General features: G+C 44.4%; 1 protein-coding gene across 1 annotated transcript; it reads right to left on the bottom strand.

Annotated features, from left to right (window-relative positions):
* Window positions 1-648: 648 nt before the first annotated feature.
* On the bottom strand, window positions 649-16,751 carry Dctn6 (dynactin subunit 6). Its single transcript, XM_027391260.2, has 7 exons — window positions 16,598-16,751; window positions 13,652-13,716; window positions 6,576-6,681; window positions 4,971-5,059; window positions 3,640-3,687; window positions 2,543-2,685; window positions 649-1,064 (listed from the first exon to the last, which is right to left on the bottom strand). Exons 1-7 carry the CDS (start codon window positions 16,618-16,620, stop codon window positions 966-968), a joined length of 573 nt encoding a protein of 190 aa, XP_027247061.1. The 5' UTR covers window positions 16,621-16,751; the 3' UTR covers window positions 649-965.
* Window positions 16,752-17,013: the final 262 nt, after the last annotated feature.

Raw genomic sequence — 17,013 nt, 5'->3', positions numbered from 1 at the left:
TTAGCCATCTCTCCAGCCCTCAATCTTAGTTTTACTGTCCTCAGAAACTCAGGAGTACACTAATCTAAGTGGTCATTTGCTTGCCATTTGAATCAGAGATGATTCCTTCTGATGTTCTTGAGGCTTCTCTACCTGAAGACTGACTGAGAGAAGAAACATACAGATATATTCTCGTTTAAACCAGTGAGGTCTACACTCAGCTGCTACTGAAACCTTACTCACATCTTCCGTTGTGAGCCTCAACTTTAACAGGGAATATCTTCCAGCCCTCACATGGAGTTACAGATAGGTGTGACCTACCATGTGGGTGGTGGGAGTCAAACCCAGCTCCTCTGGAAGAGCAGCCAATGCTCCTCACGACTGAACCATTCTCCAGTCCGTCACCGTCACCTCCATTTTCTTTTCTTTCTTTCTTTCTTTTTTTTTTTTTTTTCCTTTTTTTTCGAGACAGTGTTTCTATGTAGCTTTGAAGTCCTGTCCTGGAACTCACTATGTAGACCAAGCTGGACTAGAACTCACAAAGATCCACCTGCCTCTACCTCCCGAGTGTGCCACCATTTTTAAACAGCTATAAATACACAAGAGGTAAGGGGAAGAACCTCAGCTTTGATGTATCATAAATACTACTAATAAAAACTGAGGCAGCTATTTGGGAAGATTAAAGCAAGTAGCCAAACTTTTATTTAGTTATGGTTACATTAGAATATAAACACAACATGACATGTCATCATGGATAGTCTTTTACATAATAAATGCATGGCTAATATTTTGTATCAGAAAAGAAAAACTGAGTCTATAAATTACCACAACAAGGACAAAAAAACAATACACTCCATATAAATTATAAAGGCAGTTACCACGTTACCCACCTCTCTCCATAAAGCTTCCAACACAAAGTGAACACATTGTTAAAACACTGGGCCCTTTCAAAAGTCAGCATAGATGGTCACCATTTTGACAACTTCTTAGTTCTTAACTGGGGTAGAGCCTCCCTTTGTGGTCTTCTTTAGGTGGTGGTAATTGGGCAAGATTTTCATCAAGAAATCCAGCTGTAGTGTCTGGGGCTGAAAAGACGAGAAGATGAAGATGGCAGAACACAAGGTCAATAATACAGGTAGAAATGTTAGCTGTTGATGGAGTTCAACATGATTTTCATGGATTTATTTTTCTTGACCCATTTGATGGCTTAAATCTGTAGTGGTAATGTCATCATCATAAAGCCAAACAATTTTACATACAAAAACACACAGGAAAACATTTTCAAATTTCTGTTTACAGATTTCTGTCTGGCTTCTAAACATTAAGAGTGCTTCCTACAAGCTCTGTGATGCTTTGAGCTGAGCTTGTCTCTCCATGGCCCAGTGCTGTCCATCTCCTGACTGTGGACTCACTTGAGGGACTTGTGAAAAGCAGGGATTCCACCTTAGACACTGTCAGAGAACGAGTAACCTGTCTTAATAAAGACCACTGTGTGATGGTCACATTACGATTGGTGACACTTGGGAGACAGCTGCACATCTATGACATTAGACTTCTGCTGCTCTTGCTCACTTCATTCTAATCAACACTCTCCAGTTCTAGCTTATTTCTCTCCCTTTTAGTCACCTTTGTTATTACACAAAGATAATTTAAAAACTTAATTTTCCTTTAGCCTATGGAACACCAGCTGCTGCTGCTGATAATGATGCCAAGCCTACAAAAGAAGAGTAGCCCCATAGGGATAAGGAGGTGGCTCAGTCAGTAGTGTGTGGCTGCTTAGCATCCATGAAACCCTGAGTTTGCTTCTCAGCACCACACAAATGAGGCACAGTGGTGCACACCAGTAATCCCAGCCTAGGAGTTGGAATCAGAAGGACAGAAGTTCAAGGTCATCCTTGGCTGTAAGTTCCAGACTGCCAGGGGCTATATTAAACTCTGAGAATGGAAAAGTGGAAGAATCTAGAAAGAACTGGTTTTGATTTATTATTAAAAATATGGCGAAGAAAGGTCAAGTATCAAATGTCTTGAAAATATTTCTTTTGGGGGAAGAAAAGGAAGCTCAAGGAAGGTATACTGAGCATGCCAAGACATGAGCTTTAAAATTCCAGTCTGCACGTTTGTAGGACCATTCCTCATCTTGAAGATTTGTATTTTAGAAGTGAATCAGTGAATTTATATTTTGGTGTGAGGGTCAATGGTGCATCAGAATAACAATTCCAGATCCTCTTCTCTCTCTCTCTCTCCTCTCTCTCTCTCCCTCTCCTCCCTCCTCCCCTCTCTCTCTCTCTCTCTCACACACACACACACACACTTTTTATATATTTGATTTTAATCTAAAGAATCATGATTGAACTGCAAATAAATCCAAATTTGGGGAACGTTTCTCTGATGTTTTACTCATTTGCCTTTGGGGATGGAACCCAGGGCTTTGCATGCTAATCATTCTGCTGAGTCACACCCACAGCCCCTAATTATCTGCTGCCCATTGAGACAATCATATGCAACTCTGGGAAAGTTAGTGGCCCTAGAGGAACTAACTCCTTTTAAAGAGAGGTTCTAGTACCTGTGGCCGCTCGGTCTGCACCCTTCGTAGGCAGTCTCCACCATAGATCACTGTGTTCTCAGGGATAACTTCAAAAGTGTTTAGATTGCAGCAAGCCCCGATGATGCAACCACTGGTCAAGATTACATTTCTGCCTACGTATGCTTCGATGAAGACAGAATCACAAGTTAAGACAGTGAGTACTGACATTTCTCATTGTTTACCCTTTCCCTCTATGGCTTAGGTGTAAAAACATAAACAGGTCTTAAGAAGAAACTGAAAGACAATGCTTAGGTACAGTGATGGCAGACAGCACAGAAACAGGCCGTGTGTGAGTGTGGGTGGATTTATTAGCGTCCCCGCCAACAGGCTGTGTAGCACTGGGCAAGTAAGATCACGGAGCAAGGAGTCTACTGTCCTTCTCTGCTCCCTTTAAGGATCAATAGGTAATGAACATACAGTGTTGAGTACAGCCTGACACTCAGAAATAAAGAAAGGCCAACAGTGATGCTAACACTCCATAATGAAAACTAAAACTATTGAACAAATGAACGGAAAGTGTACTGTTGTTATTTCAGAGAAGCAGCATTCTCTTTCACATCAGTCAGGGTTGAGAAAGACAGAGCAATGTTCTACAACAGTGTTGTCTCTGAACCGAAGGACAAGCTGGTTCCCAGCAGGGTTGTGGACCTCACATAATCCCCTGCCTGGCTATAACTTTGACAAGTAGATGACATTTGTCTCTGATTGGTTAGGGTAAAGCAGTCCTGAAATTAAATAAAGAAATTTTTGGCAAAGCTGCCATTTGTCTCTCTCATTCTACAAGAATGCACATCGACTATAGTGCTGCCAACACATGTAGTGGAAGTCTATCTCAAGTCTTTCAATGGAGCTTTAATCCAGCCCCAACTTAACTGTACACAGCTGGCTTTTTAACTTAATGGAGTTAGCTGCATTCTCAGATAACCACATAACTAGGTTAGGTTCTTTTGAGGCAATGACAATGACTCTGGTCCAATCCAAGCATGCCACCTTGCTTGGACTTAGGTTGTTTCCCTGGACACAGCAAAGAGAAAGGAGGCGATTACATTGACAATAAAACTCTAGACACAACTTACCTTTTGATTCAATGACATTATTATCTCCCATTTTCATGGCTTGGGAATCTGTAAACCTGAATTAAGTCAATTCTTTTTCCCATGAATGCAGAATGTCCTCACAGTGTACTGGGGACAGAGGTGTGAGAAGGGCCGCACAGACTCAGCCTTGCTGGAATTCTTTGCTTAGGGCCAATCTATAGCAAAGCTTTACTTCTCAAACACAAATATCTCCCAGTATAAAGAAATGATCCAGTTGGGCGGTGGTGGCGCACACCTTTAGTCCCAGCACTTGGGAGGCAGGGGCAGGCGGATCTCTGTGAGCTCGAGACCAGCCTGGTCTACAAGAGCAAGTTCCAGTACAGCCTCCAAAGCCACAGAAAAACCCTTCTCGAAAAACAAAAACAAACAAACAAACAAACAAAAAACCCAAAAAGAAAGAAAAAAAGAAAAAGAAATGACCCATAAGCCTTTAAGTACTTTATTACATTTACTTCATATATGTATATATTTGTGTCTGAGAATACATGTGTGCTGGGTGTATGTGTTAAGTTCAGGGGACAAACTGAAGAGGTCAGTTCTCTCCTTCCACCACGTGCAACTGGGAGACTGAACTCAGGAGGTTTGAACCTTTCAGAAGCTTGGTGGCAAGTACTTTTGACTGCTGAGCTACCCTGCTGGCTCTGACATCAGACAGGAGCTAGAATTAGCTTCTAAGTGTCTAATGTCCTCACCATAGTTACCTGTCACCAGGCAGTCCTAGTAAATGACTTTCAGATTGCTAAAGGTGTGCCTGCATGAGTGCATGAGCCACTCCACATTAGGGTCAGTATTTACCTTACTGAGGGACTTTGTTTCCTGTGGTGATAGAGATGAAACACATGCTCCATGTGCTATACCCATAGCCCAATCCCAGAAAGATATATCTATCTCCATCACTCAATCATCCCCCACTTCGTCTCTTTCCTCTTTCTTAGAAAAGATTTCTTTTTAAAAATTTTTAATGATTTATTTTTTTATTTGAACTGGTGTTTTCCTGCATGTATAGTGAGGGTGTCAGATCCTCTAGAACCGGAGTTACAGACAGTTGTGAGCTACCATGTGGGTGCTGGGAATTGAACCTGGGTCCTCTGAAAGAGCAGCCAGTGCTCTTAACCACTGAGCCATCTCCCCAGGTCCCAGAAAAGATTTCTTAACATACTGCAAATGGGCCTGTTTAAAGTCCTGATAGCCTAGTCTATATATATTTTAAATATATGTGATAGGTAAGGTGTATCAGTTTCTACACGGGGAGGGGTCTGAGCAACAGAACCATCTGGGAATGATTTGTGGCAGATTATTGCAAAGGATACGACAGCCAACTTCAAACACATTATTGGTGCCAATGATCATAGGTTTGGGTTCTGGATCTTCATTGTCTGGAATGATATTATCCGGATGACTGTAAAAAGAATAGACCAGGGATCAAAGGCCAGGGACACAGTAAACAGCTGCCATGCCACTTCAGAAATTTGAATCAACTGTTTCCATTTTACCTACATCAAGCCTAAACACACAGCTATGTCCAGCACCGGAGCCAGGTGAGTTCTTCTCTGTGCTGGGGAGGGGAAGGCTAGGTTCTGAGATGAACAGAGCTACAGAAATGTAAGAAATCACGGATAGAAAAACAAGCTCTGAAGAGGGTACCACCCACGCCTTTCATTCCACCTCTCGGAAGGCAGAGGGAGGGAGTTGGATCTCTGTGAGTTCCAGGACAGCCAGGGCTACAGAGAGAACCTGTTGCAGTCTCCCTACCCCCAAATAAAGAGGGTTTCAGATCCCCTGGAGCTAGAGCCACTACTGGGTATGAGCTGCCCCATGTGACTGATGAGAATCGAACTCAGGTGTTCCTCAAGAACAGTAAGTGGTCTTAACTACTGAGTCATTTCTAGTCTTCCCCTGTTTCTTAAATTCTAAGTTCAGAGGACCTTCTTTAGGATACCGTAAAAATAAATGAAATGCTAACTATACTTTGAGCCTGTAAAGCAGAATCATGCCTAACTTGAAAATTTTCCATTCATTATAACCATTTAAAACTGTGAAATGGAAACAGATACCCACATGAAACAATTATTTTGTGAGGGGGGTATTTAGTGAACTATGCGGACGATAACCTCTCCTCTAAGAGGACCATAGCTTTATCTCTGACAGTTGGCCTCTGCAGAACAGGCCGCTGTGGGTGGACTCACCCCCAAGCTGCCAAATAAAGAGTATTAATACCGGAGATAGAGAGAAATGGTTTCACACCATAAGAAACGCCCACATGTCCTGTGTGTCAGACAAATCAGCCTTTTTTATCACAGCTAAACATTTTCCCACACAAATTCCATACATTGTTGCTACAAATTAGGTAAAAGTGTGAATTTCTTGCTAGGACTTTATCTAGAAAAATTTATACACACTTTTGAAAATATACTATGTACTGCAGCCCAGTACACAGAGATTACACATTGTCTAGTATCACATTTTTATCTTTAAAGTTTATGAATTGCTAGAAGGATCCCACACTTTGTGGATGAAATTCTGGGTGTTACCCATGTGGAACATGGGAAAACAGTTAAATTCACAGGTGGACATCAAAAGAAATCCAACCAAAAACATCGTTGGCATGGCAGGCACAGCAGGAAGACACTACTAGATGGCTCAGGAAAAAAACATTAAGGGTTTGATGATGGATGAGAAAGTGTCACACTGGGGGACCATCAGACTCAGGGCTGGGAGCTCTGGTTTTCTCACCTTGGGCAGTGTTTTTCTGGTCCCCCCCCCCCCCCCCCCCGCTCCCCGGTTTCCTTAAACACCCTCCTCTAGCTCTGAAAGAGTGTACTTTTTTGAGCTAAGCTGTAAAAGGCTCTGGACAGTTGACAGTGTGGAAACACTCCCTGTGGTGCTCAGTTCGGAGCACGTGGTATCTTACTCACGCATTTATGATGAGGGCCTGCTCCTCTATGAGGTTACCTTCACCGATAATTATTGGCCCGGCCTCCGCAATAATTCGTGCTTTAGGGTGGATCACTGTCCTAGGGCCTGTGAAAGGGAGCAGGTGAGAAGAAATTATCAGGGTAGGCTGTGCTTCCAGCAGGAGGGTAGGAGGTGAAGGAGGTGGGTGAGGCTGCTGGGAGGAACATTTTCCAAGTCTGTGCCAGGCACCATGCTAGGTGCCCTACAAGAACTATCTCCAGTTGTTATCAGCATCGGTTAGTGCCAAACCTAGAGGCAAAGTAAGTGGAAGGGCACGCGCAGCAGAGCCAGGCAGTTCAGCCTCCAGCTTCAACCTCCTGTGACCTCCACAGGATGTGCGGGTGACAAGAGCAGTCCTGCAGGACTGTGGGAAGGGTCAGATGTGATGACACTGAAGACAGTGTGTGACACATAGATGGTGATAAAACGATAAAACTAATTCCCATCTTTTCTTTCCTTCAGACACTCTGCTTGTAACACAGAACTTCTATCTTTTACCTTGTGATTAAAATCCTGTCCACAGCCAGGCAGTGGTGGTTCACAGCTTTAATCCCAGCAACTCCAGAGGCAAGAGGATCTCTGAGTTCTAGGCCAGCTTGGTCTACAAAGGTAGTTCCAGGATAGTCAAGGGTACACAGAGAAACCCTGTCTCAACACCAACATTCTGTCCATGGGTGGACAGAAGTCTGGAAACACGAGGTCCTCAGCCTTGCTCTATTGTTGCTATCTGACTACAGGCATGCTCACAGGAAGCAGGCAGGGCATGCCATGGACAGTTCAAGTACTAAATAAAGAGGATGCAGGCAAGAGGAGCTAAAGATGAATGCTGGGCCACTCAGAATGAGGTTGGGAGATCTGAGACACCTCCAGTCTCAATCTAAGGTACGAGGAGGGCACTCTTGGAGAACTTCATGGAAGTGAGTGGGCACTTGTACACATTCTCTCTCTCTCTCTCTCTCTCTCTCTCTCTCTCTCTCTCTCTCTCTCTCTCTCTCTCTCTCTCTCATCTGCCTCCAGGCCTAGTATTTTGGTGATAATGAAATGACTGATAACAAAACATATCTTCCTTCAGCCTCACACCCACCTGCTCTTATCTCAGCATTGAAGCTGTTTTCCTTTCCTTATTCAGTTTTGTTTTGTCTCCTAAGGCAGGTTCCACTCTGTATACCTGGCTGGCCTGGACTCCGCCCTGCCTACTGACTGCTGGACTACTCAAGGCGATTTCTGTTTGACAAGAAGTAACTCACTTGGAAAGGAAGGTGGACAGAAGGGTCAAGGGAGCAGAGGTGACACTTCCCAGGATTCTGTGGTATAAACTGTTAATTTTTAGTTAAAAAGTCACTGTTGGATTATAAAAGGCAAGACTCGATACGGTATGTTACAGGGCAACAACACATTAGCATATGGGGGCCAGGAGTGCAGCTCAGTTGGTGAGTAGGTGGGGAGTATGACAAGGACCTGGGTAGGTCCCCAGCACCAATCCCCCCCCCCCAAACACACACAGAGTGTGAGACAGAACACAAGCTATTTTGCCTATTTGAGCTTGTCTTGAAAACTGGTACTACTTAGTGCACTGACTTGACTAGAGGTCTGGAAGGGAGCTCAGTGCAGTTCATTCTTTTTCCTGAGATGAAGAACTGGGGGAACTGATAATGAGGGTGAGGCCAAAACAGGACACAGTCCCAAGGCATAGTCAAGTATGAAATAGCAGTATATACAAAAACACTAAGGAGTTTAAAAATAAATAAAATTTGGAGGAAAGCATTCTAACAACTTTTAATGGCTACAAAACATCTCACATTTCATTAATACACTATCACTTCCCTAACTCATTCCCAATAATGGTCGCTTAGACAGTTATAATCTCCAGGTGCTCAACAATGCTATCACAAATACTGGATTCTCTGAAATAACAAGTTCTACATCTTCCAGTGGTATGAGCCAATGGAGAGCTATAGCTGACACAATATGGATTTTTATTTTGTTTCAAAATATTCAAAATATAGGGCCACAGTCTATTTTAGGTTCTTTGTAATTGGAGTCCCAGACAGTACCCACTCTTGTCTAGAAAGTCTAGTCTCTGGGTTCTGTCACTCACAGGCTATGTGTGTGCCAGCCCTCTCTCAAGGGTCCACTTTCACGTCTATAAAAGGACGAGATCCTTAACAGTCACCTCACTGAATGGAAACGGGGCTGCAAGAAACAGTGTTTGAAAGGGACATCACAGGACCCGACACCCAGTTCTTAAGGTGACATTCAAGAGCTGACACAGTGGCCCAACAAGTAAAGACACTGCTGGCTTGAAACACCATATGTAGACCAGGCTACCGTTGAATTCCGAGATCCTCTTGCCTTTGTCTCCTGAGTGCCTAGATTAAAGGCATGTACCACCACTGCTTGGCATCTGAGCAGTTTAAACTGGTGTTTTATTACTGCCATTATTATTTGTTAACCATTAGTTACTAATAGGTAACTGGAAGACACCTGGTTATAAATCTCAGGGACTTTCCCATGGAGCTAATATACATGGCAGCTTAGGTGAGGCCTTTGATTTTGACACTACTGCCACCTGTTGGCATCGTGGCCTAACTGCAGGTTGTGGCACAGGGGCTGAAAGAACCCGAGGTAAACCAATCTGCTTTGAATTGAGAGATGAAAGCAAACGTCAGGGGCAGCAGTAATTGAACAGTCCGAGAGTGCAGCTAGCACAAAGCAATGTGACAGCTAAGAGTGTGGTGTGGAGACGGTAAGGAGGCGCAGCTGTCTGCAGTTTCACGCTGGAGGCTGCAGAGGGGAGACCTGGCAGGCCTGACAGCCTTAGCAGCAGCATGCTCCAGTAGTCTCCTCCGGGTTTTCCTGTGTGTAATGAAAACTTTTACCTAGAACGGGTCTGATTCAGAGCCATGTTTATAAGGGTCTTAAAGTTAAAATGCCCCCCAAACCTGTTACCATGCAAAGTTCCTTTTCCCCCCATTTAACTCCGGTGTGGACCTTCTTGGCACTACTCCTGGCAGGGCAGTTTGTGTATTTTCTTACTGAGTGTGCTGAAAACCTCTTTGGCTTATCTCCTTGTTTGGACAAATGTGTCTGGAGTCGGAGCTGCCTTAACTGGCGGATGAATTATTTTTCTAAACGGCTGGCCGGGCTTCCGGAGCATGGCCAGGAAGACATTCCTGCATCATGTCTCCCTTTCCCTCTTTTGGTAAAGGGTGCTCTTCACCTTTGCCAGGGGCAGCAATCTCTGGGTGCATTTTCATATATCAATAAATAGTTTTAAATAAACCCAAGCTCTTTTTTTAGAAAATTAAACAACTCCCGTGACCACTGCTTGGCGATCTGAAAAAGACTCCAGCTGGGAAGCTTTGGGTCTGAGTGAGAGCCACTGGGGAGAGAGGCTAAGTGGGGCAGTTTCCCACTGTGCCCAGTCTGCCCCTCTAATGCCCACAGCAGGAGTTCACCCTCATAGGCACAGGGACGAGAACTACACTAGGGGCCTTCCTCAAATGCTAGTCAGCTCCCAAAGGGGGACTTACAGAAAATAATTTTAGCAGTCTAATGCAAAACAGGCTTGATGCTATGGAAATTAGCAGGACTCTTTAGTTCTGAGCACACTCTGGGCTGGGTGTATGCTTCCCCAGAGCTGTAAGCCAGAGCACTCCTGACAAGGACTAGACTTCCATGATCCACCCCTAAACCTACCCACCCACCCTCCCTCTCTTCCTCCCTCCCCTCTCTCTTATGAACCTGCTCATTTCCAGACAGTGTGCTCAACCCTAACACACACACACACACACACACACACACACACACACACACACACACACACCTGCTTTACACTTTTAATCAATTTCAATGATACAGCAAATAACTGAATTTCTAGAAAACTGCAGATCAGATTTAAGGTTCTAATAACTTGAAACATGGCAAAAGAAAAACCTGTACTCTCCAAACTAGTAAAGGTGTAAAAAGATGGACAGCCTGTGCATGGAGCACCCCAACAGTGGATCAACCAAACCACAGTTGTGTTTACTGCTCCTGAACTCTCTGGTAAGCAGTTTATCAAGTGCCCAAACTGCCAACTCCACACAACAGAAAGGATATACAGTAACTAAAGCCAGTAACCTGAGCAAAAATAAAACAAAAGGCTTAAAAAGGACAATTAAGACCTGGCAGAAAAGCTGGAACCAGATAACTCTGCTCTGATTAACTTGGTAATTGTGTCTCCCAGGAGTGTTTGAATCAGAGGTGCTATTTCAATAAAAATGAATAGCTGTCAAAAGACTGAAGATAATGTAACAATGACAGAAACGGCAATCTAAGTACAAACCCTGGAAAACCCTTATTTGTACACACAACTAAACCAACATAAGGCCTGAATCTGGGGTGGGGGAAAGAGAAGAAACATCCGTAATAAATATGAGATGAAACTGTGGGAGACACAACACTATAACTACATCACTGTCTTGCATCTTTTCTTTGCTTTAAAAACAGAATTGTTTGCTAGGCGGTGGTGAGCATGTCTTTAATCCCAGCACTCAGGAGGCAGAGGCAGGAGGATCTCTGAGTTCAAGGCCAGCCTGGTCTACAAAGCAAGTTCTAGGACAGCCAAGGCTATACAGAGAAACCCTGTCTCGAAAAACAAAAAACCAAAACCAACAACAACAAAACCCCCCAAAACAACCAAATAACCAGAACTGTTTCTGAAATAAATGTAAGCATGCTCAGGGCATGCTTAGCACATGTCTGATGCCACCATATGTGTGTAATTAATACACACACACATATAATATACACAAAACAATTCACTGTTGATAAACATCAAATCATTCTAGCTTTTTTCCTTAAAGATTTTTTTTATCACTTCTGAGGGAGTGGGTATGAACATGACCAAAACACATTGTGCAACATTCTCAAAAGATTAATAAAACGATTTTTTTCAACCACTTAGGGCCAGGTGTTAGTACATGCCTTTAATCCTAGAACTTAGGAGATGGAGGCTGGTGGTTCTTTACGAGTTCAGGCCAGCCTGATCTACATAGCGAGACTGTCTCAAAACTTCTTATGCTATAATCTATCACTAAAAATCTGTAAACACCACCTAACCTATTTAATATTCTCACTGTATACTATCAACTAGTGACCAAATGTCAGATTGAAAGGACATTTAAAACCTGTTTTGGGGGACTGGAGAGATGGCTCAGTACACGCAGGACTACTCACAACCTCAGACAGACATCTCCAGTTACAGGGGCACTGGCCTCAGCTAACACTGTGCGCATATAGTAGAAATACAAGGGAAGTTGTCCACAGTTAACTACACACATTACTTTATTAGTAAATTATTTCTTTAGTCTGACTTTTCTTCTAATTACAGGACACCTTGTGAGCTACTGAGTTCTTCCTGAGTCATGATGAGAGTCACAGACACTGTGACTGGTGGTGAGGAAAAACATGGATGAGCATCTCAGTGGGTCCCAGCTCATACTCTCTCCTCACAGAAAGTCTGTGCTGAAGTCAGAAAGTGAAGAGCCCAGAAAAGAAACACAGTCATCTACCAAATTCTGCCAGCTGAGAATCAGTGAACAGGCCACATTCCAAAGTCCTACAATAGTGGCATGGTCTTCACTGGTGCCATATGACAAGACACATAAACTGGCTGGAGGCTTTCTTTGACTTATAATGAGAGAAATATGGCATTTTATCCCATTAAAGAAACTATTGATGGGCCTGGTGAGGCATGTCTTTAAACTCAGAAGCAGAGGTAGGTGGACATCTGTTGAGTTCAAGGCCAGACAGGACTACACAGTGAGACCCTGTCTCAAGACCCAAAGCCAAACCAAACCAAGGAACTATTGCTGTTTGGGAACAGAAATGCTATTGTGACAGTGTGGGTGACAGGCAGCTATGGCTGATGAGTGCTGCAAGGGACTAGTGTCTGGGAAACGGACTTCACAAAAAAGAATTGGGTAGTATTGGGGACTGAGTGATGAACTAAGTTACTGGCCATGTGCTGGGCTGGTTTGGTCTTGGCGATGGCAAGGCTATACTGAGAGTCAACGCTACTAACAGCAAACAGTTTCAGAGATTTCACCTCACATGCAGAACAGAAGCAAGTTCTTTTGTCTGTTCAGCTTACTACTCTGGCTCTGAGCCGGCAGTGCAAATCGCAGGTGAGCAACAGCTCTTTTTCAAATCAAATAAGTCTCTGTGAGATTATCTGGAAATGACTGTCAGGACAGAGAAACTCTGTCTACACCAGGTACACACCTAGACAGTGGATGGCTTCTCTTAAGAGCCCTGTACACCTAGCATCCTCCATTGGGGACTGGCTGCAGCTTCCAAACTGGTGGAGGGTGGAGTCTGAAGGATAGGTGTGGCCTGAAGGAGTGCAAGCCAGTGCTGCCCTCTTCCCAGTCACCTCTCTGTCCCTCTCATTCCTCCTTCAGCTGCATCTCACAGCCTGGAAAGTTTCTTTCTTTCTTTCTTTCTTTCTTTCTTTCTTTCTTTCTTTCTTTCTTTCTTTCTTTTTTTTTTAAAGATTTTATTTATTATGTATACAACATTCTGCTTCCATGTATATCTGCACACCAGAAAAGGGCACCAGGTCTCATAACGGATGGTTGTGAGCCACCATGTGGTTGCTGGGAATTGAACTCAGGACCTCTGGAAGAACAGTCAGTTCTCTTAACCTCTGAGCCATCTCTCCAGCCTCTGCAAAGTGTTTCTTGGGGGTGATTCAGACACCTCACCATTCCAAAGTTTGTATCTCTAAATAGCAGTGATATTCTGGGTGCCTACTGTTGTCAGTTGGGGTGCTTAGCAACTCTCACACAGAAATTCAAACACAGCCTCCAAACATCATATTGTTTTGTTAAGTATTAAACACTTACTAGAAGTAAATAACTTTAAAAACAAAACAAAACAAAAAATCGCAAGCTCCAGTGAAACTAACATAGAAGACAGGACTTAAAGGTGAAGCACTAACATCAATAACACAGCATTAAGTCTTGAGAAACAACATTTACAGTTTTCTTACCTATGGTTACATCTCCTCTGATTTCACTTTCTACACACACAACGGCTCCAGGAGCAATCTTCACACTGTAGGAAGACAAAGGTAACACTCACCCTGAGTAAGGTTTAAATTATTGCAGGCTGGCGAGATGGCTCCACTGGTGAAGCACTGCTATGCAAGCCTGATGACCAATACTTGGAATCCAAGTTAATAAAACTAAGTTTTAAAATGTATTGTTGTAGAAGGTGTGTTGGGGCCAGCAAGATGGCTGGCTCAGTGGGGTAAGGAGCTGATTAAGGAACTTACAGCCAAGCCTGACAACTGAGTTCAATCCCTGGGTCCTACACAGTAGGAGGAGAGAACCAACTCCCTACAAGCAGTCCTCTGACCACCAACCACATGCACACTATTGCGTGTGTGTATGGCTCCATACATGTAAATACTTACAATAAACAATAAATAAATAAATGTGTACTAATTACTTTTCTGTTTTAGAAATGAAACACCTTGGCCAGGGCAGTTTGTGGAAGAAAAATTTTATTTTGGCTTAGATTCTAGAGGGATGGGATAAGAGTCCATCACTGGGTGGGGGTGGGGCTGGAGAGATGGCTCAGTGGTTAAGAGCACTGATTGCTCTTCCAGAGGAAGTTCAATTCCCAGCATCCACATGGCAGCTCCCAACTGTATAGACTGGTCCAATAAAGAGCTGAATGACCAATGGCGGGGGGGGGAAACACACGACACATAAGAGGAGAAATATAGGGAAGATGAAGCCAGGGGCCAGCCAGCCATGGAGTAAGAAGGAAAGATATATAGAATAAAGAAAGGTAAAAAGCCCAGAGGCAAAATGAAGTTAAAGAGAAATGGGATAATTTAAATTAGAAGAGCTGACTAGAAACAAGCCAAGCTAAGGCCGGGCATTCATAAGTAAGAACAAGTCTCTGTATATTTATCTGGGAGCTGGGTGGCAGGCCCCTAAAGAGTAAAAGAAAAAACCCAACTATATCCAGTGACACACTTTCTCCTACAAGACCACACACCTCCTAAATCTCCCCAAATGCACCACCAACTGGGGACCAAGTATTCAAACACACGAGTCCACAGGGGGACAGTGTCATTCAAACCAAAAATTTCTTGAAGCAAAGTTCATTCCTGGGTGTCACTGTTCTGTCATCAGTACTCCAGCTGTTAGCTAAAGTTGCCGAGAATCACCCTGTCTCTCTAGATCTTGTCCTGTGATAACTGAACTGCTCTCTGTGGATAACCTACCATTATTTGTTTATTATTTGGCTTGGGTTTTTTGGTGGTGGTGTTTTTTGTTGTTGCTGTTTTGTTTTGTTTTTGAGACAGAGTTTCTTTATATTGCCCTGGCTGCATGGAAACTCCCTATGTAGACCAAGGCTGACTTCTTCTTCTTCTTCTTCTTCTTCTTCTTCTTCTTCTTCTTCTTCTTCTTCTTCTTCTTCTTCTTTTTTTCCGAGACAGGGTTTCTCTGTGTAGCTTTAGAGCCTATCCTTGTACTCGCTCTGGAGACCAGGCTGGCCTCAAACTCACAGAGATCCGCCTGCCTCTGCCTCCCGAGTGCTGGGATTAAAGGTGCATGCACACCCAGCTCACCACTTTTAAGTGTCATATATTAGATGCTTTTCATTTAAGTGGTTTTGGTGGTAAAATATAGCACTGTTGAAAGCTCTGGTCAAACAACCTTAGTCTGAAACGTGAAACAATCTTTTTGTACATTGTGAAGATTTGTCACTTGGATTGGTTTAATAAAAAGCTGAACGCAAAGGTCAGCCTTGGTCTACAGAGTTCCAGGACTGGCTCCATAGCTACTGAGAAATCCTGTCTTAAAAACAAACAAACAAACAAACAAAAGCTGTAAGGCCAATAGCTACGCAGAATTTTTGAGGCAGCGAGGTGGCTGGGAAGAAGGAGGAGACATGGAACAAGCAACAATAGCATTACAAAGTAAAGGAAATAAAGCCACAAGGCAGAAAAGTAAATTAAATAGATATGGGTTAATTTAAGTTATAAGAGCTAGTTAGAAACAAGTCTAAGCTATGGGCAGAGCTTTCATAATGAATAATAAGTCTTCATGTCATGATTTGAGAGTTGGCTGCCGAGATAGAGAAAGCCTCATTAGAGTAACACCTCACCCTGCAGACATCTCACAACCTCCTGTAACTCCCAATGGGATCCCACGCCCTCTTCTGGCCATAGGGACACTTGCACTCACATGCTCATACCTACACACTGACACATGCACAAACACATAACTTGAAAAATAAAAATAAATCTAGTGGCTTAACACATTAATTCCAGCACAAAGGAGACAGAGGCAAACGAATCCCTGTGAGTTCAAGGCCAGCCTGGTCCACTTAGAGAGTTCCAAAAATGCCAGGGCTACATACTGCGAACCTGTCTCAAAAAAAGAAAGCGAAGCTTTTAAAAAGTACAAAAAAGTCTGACACAAGAGGGTGCTCAACACGGCTGCTGCTGTTGCAAATGGTTCTGTACGCTTTTCTGTCACCCACACAGTCTCTTCCCACCGACAGTCCCCATCTATGAACGACCGTGACAGAAGGGGCCATAGCTCCCCTCCACCCTCCCCACCCCACCCCCGGGTTCTCAGTTGCTGGGCAGAGGGTGCCTGCTCGAGTGACATCTTTCCAGGCCTCCCTCTTCCGGACGAGAGGCAGGGCCGATGGAGCAGCCACCGCTGGCGGCGTCTCGCTCGCACAGCGCCCCGAGTCCCCGTAGCCCCGCCGGGGAGTCTGCACTGGAGTGCTGGGGTTGGGGGGGCCGGGTTCTAGGACCAAACCCTCCCCGCCCCCACCCCGGGCCAGGTGTGGGATTCTGGAGACAGCCATCTCAGTCCCTTCCTCCCCACAGTGCGACCAGAAACAAGTTCCGCCCCTTCGGAGAGAGAGAGACAGAGAGCAGGCTCTGGCCGAGCAGCACACAAACCTCTTTTGAGTTTTCTCCGCCATCGTCAGGGCCGGGTCTCAGGAAGAGCCGAGATCGACCCCGCTGCCTGGCTAGAGCGATGATCTCTACATCGGATTGCAGAGCCTGGCTCGGCCGGCAGGGGCGGGGCCTGAGAGACGGGCTCGCGCTTGCGCACGGCGGACGGCTTGCTTTTGTCCGGGTGGGCTTGGTTTGCCCTGCGGCCACAGAAGAAAGGCACCTGCAAGTCCTGCGGGCCTGTCTTCCAGGAAATCGTTCTTCCACTTGGCAGTGTTTGCTCCGCCAAGTCTGATCTAACCCCAGCCGCCCTGTCCCTTATCGTTAGCTCGCTCTACCTTTAATCTCTAGTCTACTCCCCAAACCCCAGCCACGGCTTTTCTTACCAAAACCTCTTTTGAACATCAAATCCAGTTTTT

The sequence above is a fragment of the Cricetulus griseus genome, assembly GCF_003668045.3.
Source record: "Cricetulus griseus strain 17A/GY chromosome 1 unlocalized genomic scaffold, alternate assembly CriGri-PICRH-1.0 chr1_1, whole genome shotgun sequence".
In the NCBI taxonomy this organism is placed as follows: Eukaryota; Metazoa; Chordata; class Mammalia; order Rodentia; family Cricetidae; genus Cricetulus; species Cricetulus griseus.
Note: the sequence above shows the minus strand (reverse complement) of the source record. Positions and strands in the feature narration are given on the sequence as shown.